General features: G+C 36.6%; 2 protein-coding genes across 5 annotated transcripts in view; both read right to left on the reverse strand.

The window, feature by feature from the left end:
* LOC135072453 (uncharacterized) overlaps window positions 1–16041 on the reverse strand; it is a 29004-nt gene extending 12963 nt beyond the window's left edge. For 2 of the 4 annotated variants that reach the window (XM_063966388.1, XM_063966363.1), the window contains exon 1: window positions 15439–16041. In XM_063966388.1, the coding sequence (XP_063822458.1) occupies window positions 15439–15445 (7 nt within the window). In that variant the 5' untranslated portion in view covers window positions 15446–16041. Of the gene's footprint in view, window positions 1–1440; window positions 1850–15434 lie in introns of those variants that run through there. The other 2 variants (XM_063966379.1, XM_063966371.1) reach the window with 2 other exon arrangements.
* A 1212-nt stretch (window positions 16042–17253) lies between these two features.
* Window positions 17254–24809, reverse strand: LOC135072477 (proteasomal ubiquitin receptor ADRM1). Its single transcript, XM_063966401.1, has 6 exons — window positions 24667–24809; window positions 24224–24562; window positions 23031–23245; window positions 22012–22214; window positions 19010–19272; window positions 17254–17949 (listed from the first exon to the last, which is right to left on the reverse strand). Exons 2-6 carry the CDS (start codon window positions 24551–24553, stop codon window positions 17698–17700), a joined length of 1263 nt encoding a protein of 420 aa, XP_063822471.1. The 5' UTR covers window positions 24554–24562; window positions 24667–24809; the 3' UTR covers window positions 17254–17697.

The following is a 24809-nucleotide window of genomic DNA, read 5'->3' on the forward strand; positions in this document are numbered from 1 at the left end:
TACCTACTGTAATCGATTTTGACAGTCAAAATGATTTAAGGATCTATTCAGGACTACTCTAGAAAGTTAAAAATCTTTCATAACCATTTAAGTCAAGGGTTCTTGCTTGAAGACTTTTTTTAATCATGTATGTCGCTATTATAAGTGCCAAGAAGTAGGTATATACCTAGGTAAAGGGTTGATATCTACCTAATCTATCTTACACGATAACCAGTAGACCAGTAGTGAATATTATAATGACAATAAAAACAACTTAGACTACCTAGTACCTACAAACTTAGGTTCTAGTTTGAAAGGTTTTAGCGTGAAATGAGGTAATAGGGGGCTGTAGTAAGTTAGACTAAGTATATTTATCTATTTATAATTACTTTAAGTGCATTAAAATCAATAATGAATAAATAAAAATATTTAAAATTTTGCATGTCCATTACTCGCTTGGCCGCGCGTGCCCGCAAAAAGTATTTATGTAGTAATGTTAGGCACCATAGGTACTTACGACTACATAAGGTTTGACCGCTACAGTTTGCAACAGTAGCCAGAAAAAAAATAAAAAAGATTTTCCTCCATACAAATTTTCTTGTCATATTTTTTTTAAGCATGAAAGGCTCGTTTTATCGAAAAATGCATAATGACAAATGTTGATCAGCATTTAAAATGCTATCCAAAACAATTTTTGTTTCGGTGAAATTATGACTTTCGATCGTAAGTCCACCTTTTTTTAAAATCAAACTACTGTGTGGCGCCAAGCCAGCGGCCCTGGTGACGCCTCTGTCGGCCGCCACCACGCCGCCTCTCTAAACTTCTCTGACGCTGTATGTATACACTCACTGCATACGAAGGAACAACTTCATCCATATGTTATGGGGCAGTTCCCTATCCGTATTTCTGTGTACATATTTATTTTCCGTGCAATTATTGTTCTAAACAATCTACTTTCGGACCAGGAATAACTCTTGTTATACATATAGAGTTGGAATTTATAAATTTGTTTATTTGACGCTAGTAAACTGGTTTTGTTGAGTCATATGATTAGTAACTATGTCCAAAGAAGTTTCATTAATGATACATATTTAGGCAAGTACATGTTTAAGTATTATGCTATTGTAGGACTTGTTATATTGTTGTGATTGTCAAATATCAAATATGTATACAAAATTATATGGGCAAACTGTTAAAGATATTGTCGTCTATTATTTCTTAACAGTTCTACACAATATAATAGCATAAATATAATTTATTATTAAGTATATTTTATTTATTATATTATTAAAGTAAATACAGTGCAATATGTTGTGGATATTGGAATACAATATTATATGTATTTTCTATTTTGTAATTTGTATAGTAAAAGAAGTAAAATTATTACTCGATCCAGGGAAAAAGAAGGTTCATAATTATCATAAATCCATGAAACATCCGGCTAACATAAAAAAATCTTACCGCGGTATGAGAAATCAGTCCACCATTATATTAATGTCTTCATATCATTTGTTTACGCTTCCAGAATAAATGTCAACAAGTTCGATAGGCTGCATTTCACCCGCGCACAAGTGAATCATCGTTAATAATTGCGCGACGATCCACGCCGCACAACACACACATACACCTGAATTGTCGTCACCACGCGTCTCACTAAGAGCTCTTTAAACATAAGCCACACTTTCTTTATCACGATTTGTAATTATCGAAGTATAGATAACGTGCCTATCTATGTTATTTGCCTTCAAATCTTCAATGTGTTCCTGTGGTCGTACACATTCGAGTAACGCAACGAATGATACAGGGTTCCACGCCGCGGATGACTGTACAACTGTTTGTACCAGTCGTCGGCTCGCTTCGCTCCGGTCGGCCTCCCCGCGCCACCCGCACACCACCCGCGCCGCCGTTCTGACTCTGTGCTCCCTGCGAGTAGTGATTCATGTCGCGTTTTATCTATCTCTCTCCTTCACCGCAACCGGATCGGTCGTTCTTCGTAATCTATTTATACGTATCTATGCACGGACTTTAACACCGCGATTATAGTGCCATCCTCTACCTACATAATAGTAATGAAGCAGTGTCAACAGTTTAGTAGTATGTAACGCGACGTGTATGGGATAATTACTAATAGAATCTATTTCATTGTATGAATAGCAAAAACTTGAAACCTCTCAATTGTTGAGCTATAAATTAATTACGGAACTAGTAGACACCTACCTAGTTATCGTGATTGCCTGCCTACGTATGTATCAGCAGCGCGAACGACGCAGTGTAATTTTCATGCAGCACTGATTTCGTAACGGTTGCGCTCGACTAGAACGGTTATTGGCTTTGTATACTAGCGTCCATTGCATTCTCCAATATAAACGATAGCAGTGATAAATATGATGATCTCATAAACATTCAAAAAGATGACAGAATATTTTAACGCTTATCATTATCGAGCAATTTACAATGCTAGCAAATATGAATAAAACTTGGTTGGTTGGCACTTTCCTATATTTAACTTATCTCGTGAACTCACTATCAGTATGTAAGACCCCTTTATCAAATTCTTTACTTACAGACAAATAAGCTAAACGTCACTACTATATTAATCTATTTAGTTGTTAAGCTGCTTGCCTGATGATAATATTCAGTGGAAACTCCGCGGTACCCGCGCTAGATACGAATGTATAATAAATAACACATTATATTTGCAATGATAATTGGTGGGCGCTTATCAGTGTTGCGGCTGTGGAGGCGATGACGCACACGCGTTGCTGATAGGACTAGGAGGCACTCGCTCGATCGTGAATAGCTTGCAGGAAGCAGGCGATACGCTGACCTGTCGACACAGCTTTGTACAGCCGAGCAAATAATTATCATAATTCTGAAATTAATGGTTATTTATAAATAATTATAATTAAATTATTGCAAGATGTTATAATAGGAAACATAATCGGTTGTGATTTTAATGATGTTACAAAATATGAAATAAATTCCGGTTTTTTCAGTTCAACTAGTTAATTTCCAATTTAAGTAGCAGTTAATGCGAATGACAGCTGTTTGGCGAATGGCACGTGAAGCGGGGGCGCGGGGCACTTGTTGCGTTGTTTGGTTGGCGTTCTCGCCTGTTGCGAGCGCGACGACGTCACGACCTTGGGCCACGCGGCACGGGGAACGTCGGTTTCTTCTGCATCATGTTTAAAATTCCATATTCGTCAGTCTCACATATAACAACAATACGCGGTGGAACAATATATATCTGACAGTTTGCCTTAGCTTTAGAAACTTTTTGCTTGTATAATTTGCGTAACTTAGTAGTCGTTTGAATAAATTATATTTTATCTATTTAATGAATTGTTGTGATGATTGAAATATTTCTAGTAGAGTCTAAACCAGTGGAAACAAGTAATTCAAGTACCTATTAATTCCGAGTGACTGTGTATTGTATTAAACATTGGACCAGCGGCGGGCGCCATAAAGTCGCGTGGGCGGGAAACCCGTCTTGGTGGCAGCCAGCGTTAACTAACGAAATCATCAAACGTCTACATAATATGAATATACAAATCTAAGGCGTTACGTACTTATTTAGATACCCATTTCTTATTTCTCTTGACGATGATGAGACTGAAAAAATATGGCACGGCGTTATTCTTGATTTATATAGAAACAAATATTATATGTATAATATTCTTTACGATACCGATAAATACTAGTATTATGTATTATACAATAGCATACAATATAACATTAATAATACATTAGCGACATTATGATTTTAAAGGCTAAACGGTGGTTTATTCAAACCTCTTGTAGTAAACTCCTCCAATGGGTCATTTTAAATGCAAGTTATTTATACAGGGTGTTAGGTAAATGGGTATATGAGCCGACACTAGCCCATGTTAACATGGTCATATAAAAGGTATGGTGAAGTCAGAAATTTGATATCAACATTTTATTTTTTTAAATTTTCATACAAAATAAATTTAATAAAATCCGATTTGTATGAAAATTAAAATAATTAAAATTAAGATATCAATTTTCTGACTTCACCATACCATTTATATGCCCATTTAACATGGGCTAGTGTCGGCTCATATACCCATTTACCTAACACCCTGTATAATGCACCTATACATCTTTTGAGTTACTCATTTTGCGAGAAGTAAAAGGCAACCTGACCGCTACACAGTGTTTTAGAAACCCTCAAAATCGGACATGATTAAGTTGGGTGCGTGACAGTTTATATAAGTTTACATGATATAAATTCATTTCAATAACGTTCATATTGTATAATAAACGTATGTTATAATAACACTTGATATATTTTTTTAACATATAATGTTTACTTCATATAATATATCATTTCTAATAATGTCATTTCAGATACCAATCACAACGCATAAAAACATTTGATATAAACCTTACTTAATCTAAGACTCATTTGATGTAATTTTGTTTAATATAAATAATATTTCACATAACCATTACTTGTAATAAATATTATTTGTTATAACGACTATTTGGTATACTCTTTAATTGATATAATTTCTGATGGATATAACTTTTAGTATGTTCTTCTTTAGCTTGACTTATAAATGACTTTAGTGACAAAAACGAATCGCCGTAAAACCGACTCCACGTAGTCTTGTCTGCCCTACCCCTAGAGTGTAATTTAGAAGCGCGTAGGCACGGAGGGGCGAGGCGGCCCGCGGGCTGAGGAGCAGGTGGCTGGAAGCGAGGCGCCGCGGCTGAGGCTGGCCGGCGAAGCCGGCCAGCAAGCCGAAGACGCGGTGTCGAGCGAAAGCCATCTGCGACGATTAGCACGCGAGGGACCGCCAGAGCCCCGCAGTGCCGGAGCCGTGACAGAAGTCTCAAGTTTTAAGTCAAATTTGCATGCTGCATGCCTGCATGCCTGCTTGCGTGCTTGCTTGCTTGCCTGCTTGCCTGCTTGCTTGCTTACTTGCTTGCTTGCCTACTTGCTTGATTGCTTGCCTGCTTGCTTGCCTGGTTGCTTGCCTGCATGCTAGCATGCTTGCTTGCTCGCTTGCTTACTTGCTTGCTTGCTCGCTTGCTTGCTTGCTTGCTCGTTTGCTTGTTTGTTTGCTTGCTTGCTGCATGCAATGCTTATTATAACAAATGAACTTTATATACAATTATTATTGTTATATGATTTAAGTTTTATAGGAAAAGAATTTTATCTCATTTGATTGTTCGACATTTTATTTTTATATGATTTGAATATTATTTGTTTTAAATAGTATACATTGTAAGTTTTATAGAAAATATTCATTATATCAAACCATTTTATATCAGTTAATAGTTATTTGTCTTAAAATTATTCGTTTTAAAATTATATTATTCGTTTATTATAGTAAATAATTATTATATTAAATGATTTTATATAATTTGATGTTATATCCTCTAAGTATTATATGATATGTAGTTATATCATACATTACACACCCGATTAAGTTAATGCCATGAGTCGATAGCGTCTTATGTCTCAATCACAAGAGTGAAACTCATGTGTGCTCATTTTACTTGGTTTTTGAGAAAAAAATTGTGAAAGTTGGCCGTTTTTAAAATTCCTAAAAATGAAAAAAATTTTTTTTTAATTATTAAGAGGGTTCGTAAACTTGTGATAAAGCTGATTCGTTTGATCATTAAAAGACGCAAGTATTGTACTTTATTTCATTTCTACAAGTCAAGTAGTTCCAGAGATTTTAATTATTTTTCATTATTTAGACTTTATTTTTTTTCTTCCATCCTAAATAGAATCCGCAATTTTATTTCATACTGAACAATACTTTGGTATAGCCTCTATGTAGAAATATTTTTATCTTTTATGGATCGTGTCATGTACCAGAGATATATGAATTTTTATTTTTTTTATTTTCGCCTGTACAATTTTTTATAGCAATGTTTCATCTACGCATTGAAATATAATCTGACGTTAACTATACTCCGATGAAGGGTTGTGTGTGGCACGGGAAGGGGTCCACACTCGTAGGGCGATTGCTAAAACCCATTTAGCAAATTAAATTGAAAAGAATACCTTTCTCTAAAGCAGTACTTTCATTACTTCAACCTTGCCAACACGAACACCAAGACACCGAAGATACTGGAGATACCGAACACAGTACAGAGGATGAAAAGTCCATAATAATATAAACGACACAATGTATTTGGCACGGGAGACACGTATTTTTGACGACGAAGTCCCCTTGTAATTATTCTTTAAAACGCCTTATCATATTCCAATGCGTCGATGAAACATTGCTATAAAAAATTGTATAGGCGAAAATAAAAAAAAAGAAATTCAGATATCTCTGGTACAAGACACGATCCACGAAAGATAAAAACATTTCTATATAGAGGCTATACCAAAGTATTGTTCAGTATGAAATAAAATTGCGGATTCCATTTAGGATGGAAGAAAAAAAATAAAGTCTAAATAATGAAAAATAATTAAAATCTCTGGAACTACTTGACTTGTAGAAATGAAATAAAGTACAATACATGCGTCTTTTAATGATCAATCGAATTAGCTATATCACAAGTTTACAAACCCTCTTAATTATTAAAAAATATTTTTTTTCATTTTTGGGAATTTTAAAAACGGCCAACTTTCACAATTTTTTTCTCAAAAACCAAGTAAAATGAGCACACATGAGTTTCACTCTTGTGATTGAAACATAAGACGCTATCGACTCATGGCATTAACTTAATCATGTCCGATTTTGAGGGTTTCTAAAACACTGTGCGCTAGCGAGAAACGCCCGCGCGCCTGTGCAACGACCAAACTATAGCCTCCCCACCTTGCTTGGACTTCCCTTGGAACCGGGTCATCGGCTGGCTGGCCCGACCGCTATGCCGCCTCGGTGCCGAGACGGGCCGCACCCGTATAACCACCAATTCTATCTCCGTGTAAGGCTTTCTATAGAGTCGCCACGTCACATCTACTTATTTAACTTCTATACACCGATTGGACCGATGCCACCAAAATATTTGTGAAACCACGGCCAATAAGTTGCGCAGTGGCAACACCTGCGTTACATAACCAAGATCTACCTAGTATTGACAATATTTTAACGTAGGTATATTTTAAGTAGACTAAAGTCTAATTGCAAAATATACTTAGGTTAAAAATATACTATGTATGTATAATATTAATACTTTTCTGGTCAAGACAAAAAATATATTGTATAAAAGTCACAGTTTATATCCGAATAAGTCTAATATTATCTATTCACTTAATTAACAACTAAAGTAAACAATATCAGTATAAGATATTTAATCCATCTTAGTTAATTTCCATATCGTGCATACAACAATACTTGTATCAAGAGAATGGCGTCATTCTCTGCGAATTCATCCGTTCGCGTATCAACGACTAAAATACGCCATATGTATGAATGTGACAATAATACTCGTGAGTCAGACAAAGCCGTACCACTTGACCAAATAAATAACTATTCATTGTTACTGTCTTTCCTCAATGATGTTCATTGTGATTCGCATTCAGAAATACAACGAAAGGTGACAATTTTATTATTAAAAATATTTTTTAACTTTCGTAATGTTTTTCTATTTGCTTGATAATTTACAATCGTTACCTCTGTTAAATACAACAAGCTGTTGTTATTGTCTTATAATACTAATATAACACTGGTCAACAAAAAATCAAAATGAAAATGGTGCCGAGATTCTGTTGATAGTTTATTATTAGGTGTGTATTAGTAATAATAAAAATATTTTTCTTTTTTTTTTCCTACGTGTAGTTTTGGATCTATCCTCAGTTTTAAAATTTAGCTTTAATCGGTACTTTGGTTGCACAGTTTGTATTGTTATCGGTACATTTTTATAAATGCATTTATTTTAATATCATGTCTACATTGCCAAGAAGTTGTCTCAATAATCAAAATGTATTTTTGTTACATTTGTGGTGTGTACACAATTAAAAAGTTCAAAAATTCAGGCAATATTTTATTAAAAGTGCTTATTTTTCTTACTTTAAGTCGGAAATTGTGGTTGTATTCAAGTCGTGGATACCCAAAATTGTTTGTATAATCTGCTGTGAACACTTAAGGCCATGTTACAATGGTCAAAGAAGCCGTAACATGAAGTTCAGAGTGGAGAAAGTGAGGAAAGAACAAAAAAAATCCTAGTTTAAGCATATTTTTTTTTTTAAATTAATTTATAAAGTAATTTTTAATGGTCTATAAAAATCAAGATACTGATTTCTTAAGTTCCATGGACTATTTGGAACGATTTGCATAGATTTTGTTAATTAAAATTACAATTTTTTTTTTCGGAAATCACTAGCCCAGTAACTACTCTGAAATTGTGAGACATGCCTTAAAAACTCAGGATGTCATAATTTTCACCAAAGAGCACTACCTCCACAGTCATCTTGACCAATTCCCAGAGAAGCTTGGGTCACTATAGCATGCTATAGCTAAGAATAGGGAGAGCGATGCTATCAAGACCTAAAAACCATTGGAAGAGAGGTACCAAGGCAGATGGGATCGGTATATGATGGCTGATTACTGCTGGAGGATGTAACGTGATAGTTCCATTACACCTCATTCACAAAAGTCGTGGAAAATAAAGTTTTTAAGCATTTAAAAATATTATAAACGCTGATTTTGGTCAAATTTTGTATTTTTCTATACACGTCAAAATCTTGAAAACCACACGTAGGAAATCAACAAATTTGCTACTAAAGCAACCAGCAAAAGGTCCTCAATCAAAAAATATATACAGTTCCTTGGCACCAAAACCACTGTTGACCAGTGTAATTAATAGTACTTTCAATGACGATATACCTAATGCTGTAGGATCTTATTTTGGACTTTTTCCAATGTGCATTCCCTACTCCTACACGTCATGTTTCTATTTCGCGAAAAATAAAAATAACACTCGAAACAACTTTTCTTTGTGTGTTATTATAATATTACATTTATCACTGAATATAAAATCGGGCCAGTGCATTTCGGAACCCGTAATAAAGGGTTCCGTGCCAGGTTTGCGAAAAAAGGAACACTCATGGATTGATTACCTATGGATAAGATTTCTTAAACCAGAATCCCTTTCCGTTAATAAGGCATACTTTATTGCCTGCCCCATTGACTATGATGTTTTATGCTGATTCTGATGAATTCCTCTCTTCAACTAATGTTCGAATCCCACTCAAGACTGAACCAATGGCAAAGGGATGTGCCAAGCCAAGTAGTTGAAAAACTCTTCTTTTGCCTTGAAAACAATTGAATACGTCTTGATTTGTTGTAAAGGAAAGTATGATGAAATCTGGCCAATGCTATTTTCAAAAAGTTTAAAAATATGAGACAATTTAAATTCCTTTTAGATTTATTTGTAGAACAAAATTATCTACTCGTATCACTAAAAGCTACGTAAGTATTATTCGTAAATGCCTTTTGAATAAATAGAAATCGGTACATCGTGTTATGTATGTAGCTAAAATATGAATGGTTAAAGATTGGGTATTTATGAATATAAAATATAGCGATAACAACTTTTCGGAGAATAAAAGCACTATTTACTTCGATATCACGTCCTATCTTTTTGAGAATATCCGTGCGATAAACGATATCTATCACTTATTTAATTCTGCAGCAGATTGTACAACTTTAGTACTCTTTAAGTAGTACTCTGTTTTTAGGTATGTAAGTAGCACAACAATTGGTTGACTTTGTCAATTCCTACTTTTCTCTATTATCTATATCAAAATTAGACCACGCTTAGATGTGCCATTCATTCGTTCCTTAGATACTATAAAAGCTTGCAAAAATTATCATTCCTTGTTTCTTTTAAATATACACTAGCATAGTAGAACATTGAGCAGATAAAAGAAAAATTACAATCTTAATAATATCCCGGAAAATGCGCAAGATTAACAGGCTTAAATTTCACTTATAACGTACATTATTTTATTTTGCGATAAGCGGAATATCACAAAAATTCGCTTTTCGATAAGGTCGTTAATGTCATGCGTGTATCATAATATAAGTTTCCATCTGTGTCAATCTTTTAAATAGTTATATTTTGTATATCTTTTGTGATTCTGAGTAATTTTATTTAACTAAATCAATAAAAGGCAAATGCATTTTCGTTAAAGTTTTTAAAATCAGATAATAGAGGTAAACAGAAATAGAATAAGTATACAGTGAATAGTTATTTATGTAGTCATTGTCTCTAAAATTCGAAAGCTTTTTTGCTAACAGAGTTCTTCCTACCTACCTGTAATAGAGTCCCTATTCACTATGAGGCTTACTAAAATTGGAATAGTCTCTTGAGTTTTTATTTACTTCATTTATTGCTTAAGGTTGAACAATTTATATCTGGTTGATTTTTTCTTTGTTTTCGAAGTATTTGATTTTGAACGTATTACAATTTTCAAATTGCAACTGCCTAATCTTAAATTTTTACTTTATCTTATGAAATTTTCATTTATAGGAGAACTTAGAGAGACTCTAATCCTTTAACAGGGCAAAGATATTTTGGTGGTTTCTCGAGATAATGCAATATCACATTTTCAAGATCAAAGTTCCTTTTTCCTGAATTTATTATTATTAAATTATGTATAAATTTAAAATCGCACATCGCTATTAGAGTCTTCGGTTCATAGTTTTTGGCATTCAAACCAGGAATCCCAATGGTCACCCTTTTGTTGTTCAAGCTTTAGTAGCATAGGTACTTAGTTGGTGTGTTTTTTTGTTTACTTTTTTGGTTTGTTACCTGTGATTTTGTCCATTGATGGATGAATAATGCACGGTGATCAGCATCATCACACGTGTTACTTTTACTTCAAATATTAAAGTCCGTAGCATCGGCAAAATTGTCACTTTTCAAAGTTGTAAATAACGAAGAAGGACCTTATAAGCAGATATTGCCAAGTTTCTAATTTCTTTTTATATTACTTTATATCCCATTAAATACAATATTCTGCTTTCCCCTTTTAACCCTACGCATTTTTATTGAACCATCGTTGGTTCCTCATTATCAAGCAGTAGTTGTTGGAATCGTTGTAGGGACCTTTAATTTTCCACGAAACCTATTTATTATTTGTGCTGGTTACGACGAATAATGTATAAAAACTCTTTCTTAGGCTCTCAATATAATGAGCGCCTAGACTTTGCGAACAGGTCCACTTGTACAGTTAGTATAGCTATGCACGCAGAGCTCGCTTTCAATTTTGACCTTTACGGGCACCTTACACAGAGATATGATTGGGAGCAGCGCCGCGCGTACTGCAGGTAATAGTAGGGCTCTTATAGAGCTTATTAGCTGTTTGTTGGACGTGTACGCTTCTCAGAATCCCCTCGAGCACGCGCCGCTCGACGGCTGCGACGCGTCAAGCTTTTTCACATTTACGATTCCAATATTTCCAGGAAGTTTCCTCGTTCCCTCATACCACAAAAGAGTTATTTATAAATGCAGAAGGGTGCACATAAGACGATTATAATAATTATTCTTCATTACTTTACACGTAGTACCAATTTATTTTAAAAATTTAAAATGGTGACCGTTAATATACTAACTAAAACCATTTTGGGAATAATTGAACTAATTCATTTTGTTTCGCCTTTAATTTTATCTCGATTTTGATTGATAAACTGTTTTCTTTTACCTTTTTCGCGATAACATGCGGCAGCTGTTTTCTGGGTGCAATTCGTCTCTTCTCTCAACTTACTAAATTAACTTACTTAATCATAATTAATGGTGGGAGAGCCACAAGCACCTCCTTAAAGCCGCTCCTTGATCTATATGTCAACGTGAAATTGTGAACTCCGTCAGTTTACAATATAACGCGTGAGATTGTAAACTAACAGTGGGTTAGGTTAGGTTAGATTGTAATTTAACTACGTTAGATTATAATCTGACGGAATTCACAATATTACGGTGACATATACAACACTTAAATCTGTGAGTACTTTAAAATCTCGATCATCTATTAAGTTTGTTAGTTTGGTTTAATATTTTTCGCGGTAGAGGACTCTTACGTAGATGATGTCACTCTATTACAACAGAATAGACATTAACTGGCTCTACCAGACAATTAATGCTTGTTTGATGACTAGGTACCATCACAACGCGATAAGCGTGATCCCATTAGCTACTAATTTTCAATTAAAAATGTATAAATTAATGTACGTAATACAATAATTTTATTTTAATGTCACGTATATTAAGACTCAGTGTGGTCCTATCTTAAATTGTGGCACAATCACTACAATCATGAAGATCTTTAATTACTGAAAACAGTAGGTAATAAAAAATATTACCATCATCAACTTAGTTCAAATGGAGAGCTGTTTACAAAAAGTGTATTCAATTTGAGTTCTTCTGGAAAAATGTAGGGTTTTTACAATGTCATACTGGGCTGTGATAACATAAAGGTTCATTTATGAATAAACGAGGGCATCAATAAATTGACGATGCGGTCGCGGCGGAAGTCGGCTAACGGGGCTGCCGCGACTCTAATAAATAAAATTCAATAAGGGTCATTTAGCATTGTACTGGCTCACCTCTGCTATACTTACATAATTAATTATACATATTATTATGTTTTACTAGTACCTTCGCATTCATCAGATTCATTTAATACTGGCTTCGTCCACCGCGTGGCAGCACTGAGTTCGATCAAGTTTACCAATGCATTTATTAAGTTTTGCAAACATGATTGTTTACGTACACAATAAACAGTAGTTATTGTGTTTTTTATCATATCAATCAGTCAAATTAACTTCCACGCTGAATGCTTCAAAGTGTTTTACAAAACAACCAAACAACGCTCGAATTGGGTTCAAGTTAGGCTTCAATTGGTTGAGACTTGAGTTTGAATTTAGTCCAATCACAGGCATTATTGAATTTAGAATAGATTCATACACGAGTCTCATTTCATATTACGGACCTAAACTTTATAAATTACTTCAGTTACCTTATTGCAATTGCATAGTGAAATTTTAAATTATTGCACAATCACGACTGATACTTATTATGGATTTAAATGTTTTTAACACGTGGTAATTTAATTTAAATCTGCGATTATGTTAATCAAAACCAATCACTATTAGTATTTAACAATGTATATGGGAAACACATTTGATTTGCGAGTAAGTTTTTCACTCTTCCATACAAATTAGCGGGCTACCTTATAGTAGGTATTTCTTGAATTTCTTGGTTCTGTTGAACATAACCGAGTATTAAATATTGCAGGTAACTAAAACGCCACCCTGCTGCCCTGTTAACTTGTTCACTTGTTAACGACAGCAAAGAAATAGCATGCATATGCATATTATGCACCTGCCAGACTGTAGAGCAAGATTGTTTTTCATTTTATTTTGGTATTTGTTAGTTTATTTACTGTCTTTAAGAACTACTAGATAACATTTAGAACTTTAGCGGAGAGTATAAAAAGATACATATATTCGGGCTAAAATACAAAAACAGCGTCTTCAAACTTTTTTTCTATTTATGTAGGTAGTTAATGAAAATATTATCGATAATCTGCATATTATCTAAGATTACTGATTGTGCTGAGAGATGCATTAAAGAAAATTAACAAAGCTAACTAATTCTCTAAAATTCTTATCTATTTCATACTCTCAGCGTTTATCGTGATATTAAACAGCTTTTAAGTTTGCCATCTGCGAGCAGTTTCTCTTCAAAATAGAGAGCTATCTGAATTGGCATCTCATTAAACTATGCATAAACAATTTTATGAGGAATATTTTAATTGACGTAGACCCTTACTTGTAGCTAGTATGAAGTACAACGAAGAAACTTCCAGAAATGAAATTGAAACAAGTCGCTGAGATGAATGGAAGAGGATAGCATATGGAGCCCGGAGGTTGATGGGAACCTGTGGGACCGGTCGCGCAGCATCGCTTTTTGTTCCCGGCCGGTGTCGCCAACCCGTCGCCAGCCACCGGACTAATAACGAAGCCTCCGCTCAATGGAGACTGTGTATTAAAACCGAATGTTAAATAATTGCACAACATTGTATCATCTATGATGCTTTTGAACAATTATTGTATCAGTGATTAGGGATTTCTGTATGTATTTAGATATCTACCCTTAATTAAAAGACTGACTCATACTTCTCATTAAGGGAATTGTTTTCTCTGATAATTCAATTGTTATTTTTTTAAAGTTATGGTGCCAGTACGGGTGGTTTAATTAATTGCCTGTTTTATGTACTAAGGGCTTGTAAGATAAACTTAATTTAAACAGAAAAGGGTGGTGAGAGATCCATCATCTTGCCCTAACCATGATGAATGACTCATCAGTTTAGAAAAAGGACTTGGTTTCAGCAATTTATTATAGCCTGACTTAACATATTATTCTTCTTATCTCTTACGTCACATCGCTTAGTTCAATTTATGTGATTAGGTGGCTGATATTATCCGAATGACTACGAAAGAATTGTACACTGCTCGATTCTGCCGTGAAAGGGTATTTTATCATAAGTAGCCATTATCGAATGAGGTACCCGAATTTCCTTTCGATAAGCTATTGTTTCTCGATGTGCGCGCGTGCCGCGCAATGTCACCGTGTGTTCTCTCTAAAGGTGTGGTGTGAGATGGGCCCGAGATCGGCATGCGGCGGGGGCGGGCGGACGTGCCAAGGCAGGCAGGCAAGCAACATATTTACTCATACGCCCGAGGCGTAAATCACCGTGCGTCTATTTCGAGTTGGCCGGCGCGGGCACGGGCGGGCGGCGGGCGCGGGCAGACGCCGCTGCGGTCTGGCGCCAGAAGGATTCCCCAGCGCCCCGCGCCCCGCGCCCCGCGCTCGAGGTCACCGCGCACCCGTGCCTTTCCTTGCTGTCGCGAATGCCTAATCGTAGTGATTATTTAGCATTGTCGTTGCGATACAACTATGCGACAGCCGGATCTAGTGCTGAATGAAAAATCCCAGAGCTTTTCGTTTAGCGGCCGTATTAATAGAACGCATAAATGTTCGAGAGTCAGTATCGTCTGTTATCCTATTATGTTGAGATTGAGAATAATGCTCAATCTCGTGATGTGCGTAACACACATGCAATCTATGACGACATAGGTAGTTTGTGTTGTTTACGTATACTATACCTAACCTGGGCAATATAGTACCTACTATGCTTAATGAAACGTTTGAAACTATTAGTGTTGTGGTATTTAATTACTGAGTTGAATAAGAATCTTTTAAATTAAAACATCTCTTTTAATAAAAATCATTTGACTATTAGAGCTTATCTAATTACTTTATGTACCTACCTACTTATCAAAGCGTTTGTACACCCAAAGTTGTCAATAACCCTTTATTCATTAACACATATTCAAACATTGTCATCATTACTTTGCTACATCCGTAACTCAATAATAGTGATGACACATACAACCAAAACATATGTAATGTAAGCAAGTTTATTGCATAATAGACGTAGAATGTATTTTAATACGTACTTACTTGTCATTGTCCTCTGATCCTTTGCGAGACGAAGCAAGCATGAGCCGAGCGTTGTTCAGCGCGCGGCTTGGTCTCCCCTGCCCCCCGCCCTGCCTCTGCCGCGCAGGGATGCCCTGCGGTCATTGGTTACTCATACATCTTGCAAAACCTGTACCCGATCCATTACACAAATTTTAAAAATTTGTTTACATATTCATTTAAAACACTTTACAATTACATCTTTCGATCAGTTATTTTTTATGAATATATTGGGAAACACTGAACACAAGATATTTATCGAAAATAGGTGCACATGTAAATACGCGCAACACACGAATCACAGATAGCAGGCGAATGAATAGATACTCTTGTCTTGTCAACAGAAAGTGTGTTATACACTACGCACACTTCTATGAGCGCCTCTTTGCTTACACAAACACATTAACAAATACAGTAGTCATCAACGTCAACTTTATGTCACAAAGTATTGTGCGCCTTATATTTTACACAATACGTCTTCTAATTGATTGACGCTAACTTACACAATGATACGCAGGGAGTCCCTTTGGCTAGCAAAAAATGCCATGAACTGTAATTAATTAATACTAATTGGTCTTTAAAATCAAGTGACTGATTGTTGTCGATTTACCAATTCATAAATCTGACTTTCACTTTTTTAAAGGAATATCTTCAATTTGTTGTAGTAGTAACATAAAGAGTTAATAAAATTGTATTTTTCACTAACTTTGTTATATTTGTTGTTTTTTTTTTAAGTTTTCACGTTTTGTAATAAAGTGTGACAATTCCTTTCGAACATTCTTTCTCATTTTCTACTTTGTGAATGAAAAGAGCCAGATAATCGACTGTAAAAGTGTCAAACTACGAACATGAACTCTTGCCAATGCAACTACATATTACTTAAATAAAACTCGCTGGAACTTGAACCCTAATGCCCTATAAAGCGCGCTTCTTAAATGTTACCTTTATTGTGGTCTACATCAAATTATTATTTATCCTTATAATTATCTTTCGTGTTATAGAACTTATTACATGGTATCAGTAGCAGGTAAAAAAAATAGATATTTTGCACTGATAGTCATGAAAAACACGTGTTGTTTGTGCATTTCTTTTCAGCACAATGGCAGGCAGTCCAAATTCGATACGACTGTTGTAAGCAAAGCATGCTCAAGTAACGCCATCTAGTCATCAATTTTGAAACCTTACTCAATATTAGTGACTAAAATACATTGCCCCTTGCACTGACTGACTTACACTTGCACTGTGGGCCTTATCTTGTCCGTAAACCAAAATTCTCAGATTGAAATTCAGCAATGCCCCGACAACTTTCCCTCGCTTGATAGCTTTTGCTAGGCGCATATACGAAACCATAAGGCGCCACCTGGTGGTATGTGAGTGAAACATTTTCTATGAAAAATCAGGTTATCGCACCCGTCAAGTGAAAGTCGCAACAAACTAAAGCCCTTAGATACAAACATAGTCCTTCTGGATCTATCAGTATCGTTTGACCTGATTAAATTTCGCTTTAACGCTCTATTTCTCTTTTTTGTCTATTTTTTCTTCTCTTGTCTTGTGTGGTGTACAATAAAGTGTGTTCTATCATCTAGTACAGAGGACAGCACATCAAGGTAGTTGGCAAGGCATGTTATGTAGTTGTGATAAGGATTAGTTTGCAACAACAAACTTTTCATCCTGATGTGCTGTCCTCTGACTCTGAACTTACTCTGAAGTCTGAATTATTGTAAATACAAAATATTCAAAATACTAGATCTGCTCAATATAAGCGTGATAACGAAGTGGAAGTGTAATGAAAACAAATTTCATTGTTAGGATATATTTATTTATTAAAAAAAATTGACAATGGTTCCAATAACATTTTGCAATCGTAGGTTTACCTGTTTTTTAATTAACCTCAGTACATGCAAGTTATTCTGGAACAGCTGAATCTCATTGCTGATTTACATAATGTTTATAATAAAATTTTGTTTCTCATATTCAGTACTAATCAATATTACCAGAAATCGTCCAGAATATACTCCAATTTTGAATTGTTAGTCGGATGCACAAGAAGAATACTCAAAAGCAAAACATTTGTTGACAACCAAATTGCTACAAAAGCAGAAGATACATTATGTCACGATAAGATTAATTTTAAGGTATTGGCAAATAACACACAAACCACATAGAAGACATAAAAGATAAAAGCATCGCCCGAAAATATTATGATATAACACAAATTGGGCGGAAAAATAACAACACTAATCAATCTAGTGACATTCCAGCGTCACCATCTTTTTTATCGTTACTCTCGTCCTTTGGTTTTTCTTCCTTTTTATCGGCGCTCTCTTTAGACTTAGTGCTATCAGAGGCGTTTGAAGAATTTTCCAGGGCTTTGAAAAACGCTTGCATATCGCCCGTATTTGCAGCTGAAGCGACCTCAGGTGGTAACCCAAATTGAGACATCACTGGACCCATTTGTCCAGACGTCAAAGCTGACGAAAACTGGTTGGCAGCCTGGAAATTAGACACAAAACTTAATAAACTTATATCGAGAAAATAATATCATAAAAAAATATACGGGTGCACTCTTGTTAGTTTATTAGTAATGTACAAAAAATGTATTAGTCATTTGGAAGGTAACCAACATATTTCTCACCTTAATAAGCACTAATATTAGATGAAATGATTGTTATTATCTTCATATAAGATATTTTAAGCAAACATAAACGCAAAACAAAAACAACTACAACTTTAATTCCTTTCTCACACTACCTAATCATTGCTTTCTTGCTATTTCCAAGTAGGTATCACCGAAAAGGTCTGCACTACTTGACCAAAACTGCGATTTCAGCAATGTAAGAAGTGGACATATTTTATGCAGCAACACCCTACTAAAGTAGGCTGGTGACTGTGTGTATTCGCCGTCAATCTCTATCATATCAAAATTCAAATGTGTGATTATTCCACAGATTATTGCGTTATAAATAAGGCAGGTTTCTAAGGGACGGCATCTTATTATGGGCCATGATTTGTGTTTTTCGACCCATTTAAGTCTTTGTCTCCCTTTTTTTAGTCCAAAGGAGGAGTGAGCTTTGCTGCAGCCAGTCTCTGTCTATCATTCGGTAATGCATATTTTATGCTATTGAATAAACATTTTTTTTTTATATCATACCAGAATGTGACGCAAGTAGATGACAAGATTTTTTTGTGTAAGCCGTAACAAGTGCAAATAGGTCGGATGTAATATTTAAACAAGACACAACATAGTAACACCACTCTTAATTTCTGCGATAAGTATCATTTGATACTAACATAACATCCATAAATAAAGATTATTATATTTCACAGATTTTTTTACATCGACGATACCAATTTTTAAAAGAATAATCAATAATGGTTCGCTGGTGTATATTCGTTAAGTGTGAGAACGGAACGCCTATCGTAAACAAGAACACAAAACATGCGCAAAGCGTAAAATCGTGCGTTCATCGCTACTGCACACCCGCAACCTGAAAGCCGAAGAAGCGCGGTCGGTCCGCGGCCAGAAGCAGGTGCGCAATACGTGAGGGTTCACCTGAGCGAACTGCGGTGAGAGCAGTGTGGTCCTTACATCGTCCTGGGCGGTGTCGGGCGGCGCGGCCGGCAGGTGCGGCGCGAGGCGCGCGGCGTGCGCGGGCGCGCTGGCCACGCCCACCACCTCGGGCGACGCCAGCGCCGCCGCGAGATCAACACGCGCGCCCGCCCCCGCCCCGGCCCCCGCCGCGCCCGCGCTCTCCGGCGGCGCGTTGCCTAGCCCCGAAAAGTAGCGTTGCAAGTCCGATAAGACAATTTGACCACCTGAAATCGCACACCATTTTATCGACTGTTAGAGTAGGCGCACACCGTTGATTGTTCGTCGGCCGATAGTTTAGTCGGGCAGTTGATCATGTATGGGAGTGCGCACACTACGCCGATTCGATTTGGCCGATTCTTCATACAATTTGAAATCGGGCATAACTATCGACCAATTAAAAATCAACGGTGTGCGCCTACTCTTATCAACGCCGCCTTTAGCTGTGTGCGTGATGGGCCCGATTCCGATCATTCATGATCCTTTATTTCATTTAGGGCTGATTTTTCAATTGCCGGATATCTTATAACTGAAGAATATGTTTGGCATATTGACAGTTTCAGTATGGGAAATAAGTCAAAATCCCAATTTTATTCTCCCGTTATAAGTTATAAGATATTCGACGATTGAAAAATCAGCCCTTAGTGGACCAGTATCTATATTTTACATTATAAAGTCTGATCGCCGAGCACGTAGAATTTCGTCCAATGACCCCAAGCCATCCATCAAGCTACCCATCTATATCTCTCGCGCGAAATTATATTGCTGTCGCGACTGTGCGACGAGCGCCCGCAGTGAGTGTGCGAGCGCGATAGCAACATAATTACGCGCGAGCGATAAGGATGGGTATAGCTTGAGGTCATTGGACAAAATTCTACGTGCTCGGAGACCGGGCTTTAGATGGCGCTTGTCTTTTTTACACGGGCCGGTGTATTCATCGGGAGAGATCTCACGATTTCAACGCCCAGACCATAGTATGGAAATATACTTTCGTATTAGTTCGTAATTTGGCTGGCTTTATCATATTTTTGTTCAATAAACTAAATCTTAAGAGACAATCCACGGTGAGGAATCGGACCCATCACTAGTTTAAATTGCTTAAATACACATAGCAATAAAGCAAAACGTTTAGTCTAATAAAACATTGATGCAAAAGCGAGTGGTCAAAACGTTTTATCTAATAAACACATCAATTACATCGCTTTACCAACTACTGTAGGTATAGCAACATGTTAATAGTAAATAGCATGCTGTTTTATTTTATAATCATTATCACTCTGATAACCTAAAGTCACATGATATAAGGTTATCCTAGAGTTTTTATCTGCTGTAATATAATGTGTTATTGATTAAGTTATTATAGTATGCAATTACTTAAGTTCTGTTTCTAATAATATAATCAAAAAACAGGACATTTAAAGTACTTGAAAGTTTAATGTATGACGTTTTCTTATTAAAAGACTTAAGTTTTGGTGAGCTGTTTTTTTTCTGCAATATCAAACTATTATGTAAAATATCTTTCAGTGAGATAAAAAAGTTAAGAATAGAGAACCAAATATTTTGCAGATATAGCTTCCTAATCTATGACGTGCATCTACTTCATCTATGCAAACAAAAGTTGACTCACTTTGTGGCTGTCTCATACATGGGACATTTTAGAGCATTTTTACTTTCATGTTCACTATTAGAATTGTTTAAGTACGGGATTGTTACCATGCAGATTTTTAGTTACGAGCCTCCCATACGTTACTTCGTGATTATACTTGTTACAGTGCCGAAATATCCGAGGCTCGTAAATAAAAAGGTATGGAAATGGTAGCAATTCCATAAATAATTATTCTAGCTAGAGAAACAAAACTTTAGCGGATATAATTTTATGGCTGAGTTGCACCACCTAACTTTGACCAAAACTATAATGTTATAGATGACCCACGCTGAACTGTCCCACCAAACTCAATGACAGGGGGGCGCTACCATCGTTCAACTATATGGTTTCCAACATGGCAAAAATCTGAACCAGCGATCCGATATTGACGGTGGCGCCCCACTGTCAATGTCATCGACAGGACAGTCCAGTATTTTGGAACTATAACTGATGTTTTTTGTTTGGAGTTTGACAGATTTTTGACATTTGTCAAAGATAAAGTAAGATGGTGCAACCCAGACTTAGGCCCCTCGCCCACGGCGACTTTTTGTAGCGATGCAGTAGCGATTCAGTCGCGCGTTAGCATCGATACAGTCGCAATGCGGTCGCTATCTGTGTGCCCTCGCCCACATAAACGCGCTTCTCCCGATGCAAACCCATTACTGTCGCGCTTCTGTCGCGATGTAAACGCAATTCAGTAACAGCCCCGATGATTTCGTCCGAAACGGTCGCGCGGCCGCATCGATACAGTGGCGATACTGTAGCGCGTTAGTAGCGCGTTGGCATCAAAAAAGTCGCCGTGGGCGAGGGCCCTTAGACGTGCATCTAACTAAAGCCCGGTCTGTGAGCACGTATAATTTTGTCCAATGATCCCAAGCTACCCATCCTTATCGGTCGCGCGTAATAGACAGTTTGACACCATACCCCAATAATTCGAAACCACAACTTTTTTAAAAAGACCCTTCATTCTGGTCTTCAAAATTTAATTAATTTTAAATTACCTGTAAATTACGATTTTTGCTCGCATTGTAATTGAAAAAAGTAGTTTGAGTTGACAATAGTGACGTCACTTGCTTGTAGTGCCATACAAAATCTATGGGAGAGTTTCGTTTTGACAGTTTTAAAAAGTACGTCAATTGATTGGTGGTGTCAACATGTCTATTATATTGCTGTCGCGACTGTGCGACGGGCGCCCGCAGTGAGTGTGCGAGCGGGACAGCAACATAATTACGCGCGAGCGATAAAGATGGATAGCTTGGGGTCATTGGACAAAATTCTACCGCAAAGCAGACTATACATAAATGTAACCAAGTCAACTCACTTCGCGGCTGGGTCGCGGTGGCGGTATTCGGCGGGGTGGCAGTAGGCGCGGGTGTGTCGCGCGGTCGCGCCGGCGTGCGAGCGGCGGCGGGCTCGGCGGCCGGCGCGGCGGCGGTGGTGCGAGGCGCGCTACCTCCTCGGGAGCTGTTGCCGCTGCCAGCAGACGGCCGCGTGCTGGTGCTGCCGCTGTTGCTGCTGTTGTTGCTGTAAGTTGTAGTTGACATTATGTAATTTTTTTCTTCTTTCTTTTTCTTCTTTTGTATTAGTACTTCTATGTAATTTTAGTATTTTTAATTTATTATTTTTGAATTGACATTAATGACCCTGAGTTGTCTGACATTAGTTTTTATAAATGTGAATTATATTTTGTTAATGAATGTAAATGACAATTACAGTAATAATTTTGCATGCCTAAAGGTGGAAGATGGAGATACCTACTTGAAAAATTGTAACACCTACTGATGTAAACCAATTTTCGCAAAATAAATGATTTGATTTGATTTAAGTTTTGATTAATGTTAGTAGGTTAGATCACAGAAAATAAAGGGATACGTGACAAGGGGGCGGGGCCGGTGTCGCAGCAATATGCCCAAAAACAGAACACATCGCTCGTGACAGCAATGATGACAGAAGTGACTTAGTGGGAATGCAAGAACATTATCTCACAGCGCATATTGTATAGTAGTAATTAGCTACATAATTTGAGTTTGTGGGAATGTGAATGTGAGATGATGAAGTAACACAATGGAAGTTGCCAAATAGAAAACTTGAATTTATGCAGCTAAGGGAGATTAAGGGAATGAAACAACATCTGAGAGATTAGTATGTCTAATTAATTGCTTAGTGTAAAATGAGAACTGTAACATAGAATCTCAATAAGGTTTTCTATAAGAACATAAAACACTTGAATAGGAATTTAGCTTCCAAGGTTCTGAGACATGTCAAGGCAAGACATGTCATTCATAGATTCTAAAACATCATAATATACAAGTAAAACAAATTGAGTCATCAAAACCTTACCCCATAGTGCCCAAAAGAGAAGACAGCCCACCAATCTGCCCGACACCCCCAAACAACTGCATCAGCTGCTGCTGGGACATGTTGTTCAGAAGATTCTGTAGTTCACCATCCTGAGCACCTCCGCTCCCACCGCCGCGACCTCCAGATGTGGGTGGGTTGTTCAGAGCCTCATTAATGCGACGGCAGTAGTCATCATCTTTGTCTGTTTTAGGCTCCTAGAAAAATAAGATAAAATTATTATAAAAATTTGTTCCTTAGTCCGTTTTTCTTCTTCTGGTAATCTATGGGCAATAAATACATTAACAATGAAGAATGTTCACTAATTTTGTTTTTTAGCTTTCTGTATTCTCTGTTATAAATAAAAAATACATGTGAAAGAATTATTTCGATACGTCAATTAGTTTCCAAGATATTGAATTTTAAAGGTGCGGGCGGCGGCCGGCCCTCCATTTTATGCGCGTGACGTCATATTACAGTGACTGGCTCAAATTTGTATGGGTGGAATCTTGCAAGCTGAATTAAGACCCACTTCCGGACCACCGATTAAGCTGCAATTTCGCATACACATGTAATTTAGATGACCATGCAATATTATGACGACATGGAGCTGATCTGATGATGGAGCTGGAAGGTGGCCATAGGAACTCCATAATAAAACGACTTAACTCCATCGAGTTTGGGCTCGTTCGTTTTGTATTGACGGACGAGTACTTCAATTCTATATAGTAATCAGGGTCTGATGATGGAGCTGGAAGGTAATTCGCAATAAAACGACACAATCGCATAAAGTTTGGGTTTGGTTCAATTTTAATTTCAGTGATGGGTCTGGGTAATATGTATAATATGTATGTATTTACAAAAAAAAATGTATTTAAGTATGTTTATATACGTTTTCTAGTGAGCGGACACTGTGAATGTACGTCACGCGGGGTCACGTGACCGTCGGCGGCACTCGATATTTAAGCGAACTTTGAATGCCTATAAAATCATAACTACTGGGTATTTTTCAATGAAATAAAAATAAATGTATTTGTATGTGTAAAAGCTAACCTGTAACAAAGGTTTCAAGTGATTTTGCATACCTAGTAACATTCTCAATTGAGTCATCAACCTGTTACTATTTCTATTTATTACATAACACAATACCGTCCTCATATAAAATCAAGCGCTTATTTTAACATTATAATAGTTACCTGTAGCCAGAAGAAGTACTTTTTAGAAAAAGACTTGAACTTGAGAACATAAACCCTTCCAGTAGTGCACTCGTTAACACGGACGAACTCACAGTCATCAGGGAATATAAGGAGATCGTCTTCGACCTCCCCTGTAGTTCTATCTTTCCAACAAAAGTGCATCAAAGAATCTTCGCCCTGATATACGTAAAGTAATCCCTTCCTTTTATCTGGGTGCACCATACGACCCTTTAGTGTCATTCTACCGGCACGGAATTCCACTAAATGCTTGTTTCCACCAGAGCTTCCGCCCAAGGCAGATGAATTTCCAAATAATGCAGTAGCCGACATTCTGGAACACTGAATTCAGTAAAAAATATATTAATAAACATGGCGTTTTAACCTAAAAAATTCTTGTTAGTACTTTGTGGCTTTGAACTTTAGATAAAATGAAAATTGCATACCTTTATTGGTGAATGTTTTTATTAAATGTAATAGAGATCTATCGCACAGATGAGACAGATCTATCGTGAATCAAAAGATTTTCCCAAAACGAATAATGACACGACAAATCATAGAGAAAAGTAATACATCGACAAATTCTGAC

Source organism: Ostrinia nubilalis, chromosome 1, assembly GCF_963855985.1.
Source record: "Ostrinia nubilalis chromosome 1, ilOstNubi1.1, whole genome shotgun sequence".
Taxonomy (NCBI): Eukaryota; Metazoa; Arthropoda; class Insecta; order Lepidoptera; family Crambidae; genus Ostrinia; species Ostrinia nubilalis.

Bases quoted from the DNA above. Each gene is read 5' to 3' on its own strand.
- LOC135072477 (XM_063966401.1), bottom strand. From the start codon at position 24,553: ATGTCGGCTACTGCATTATTTGGAAATTCATCTGCCTTGGGCGGAAGC. The intron at 23,246-24,223 runs GTAACTATTATA...TTATTTTTCTAG, and splicing joins AGTACTTCTTCTGGCTACAG to GAGCCTAAAACAGACAAAGA. The intron at 22,215-23,030 runs GTAAGGTTTTGA...TACAACTTACAG, and splicing joins TCTCTTTTGGGCACTATGGG to CAACAACAGCAGCAACAGCG.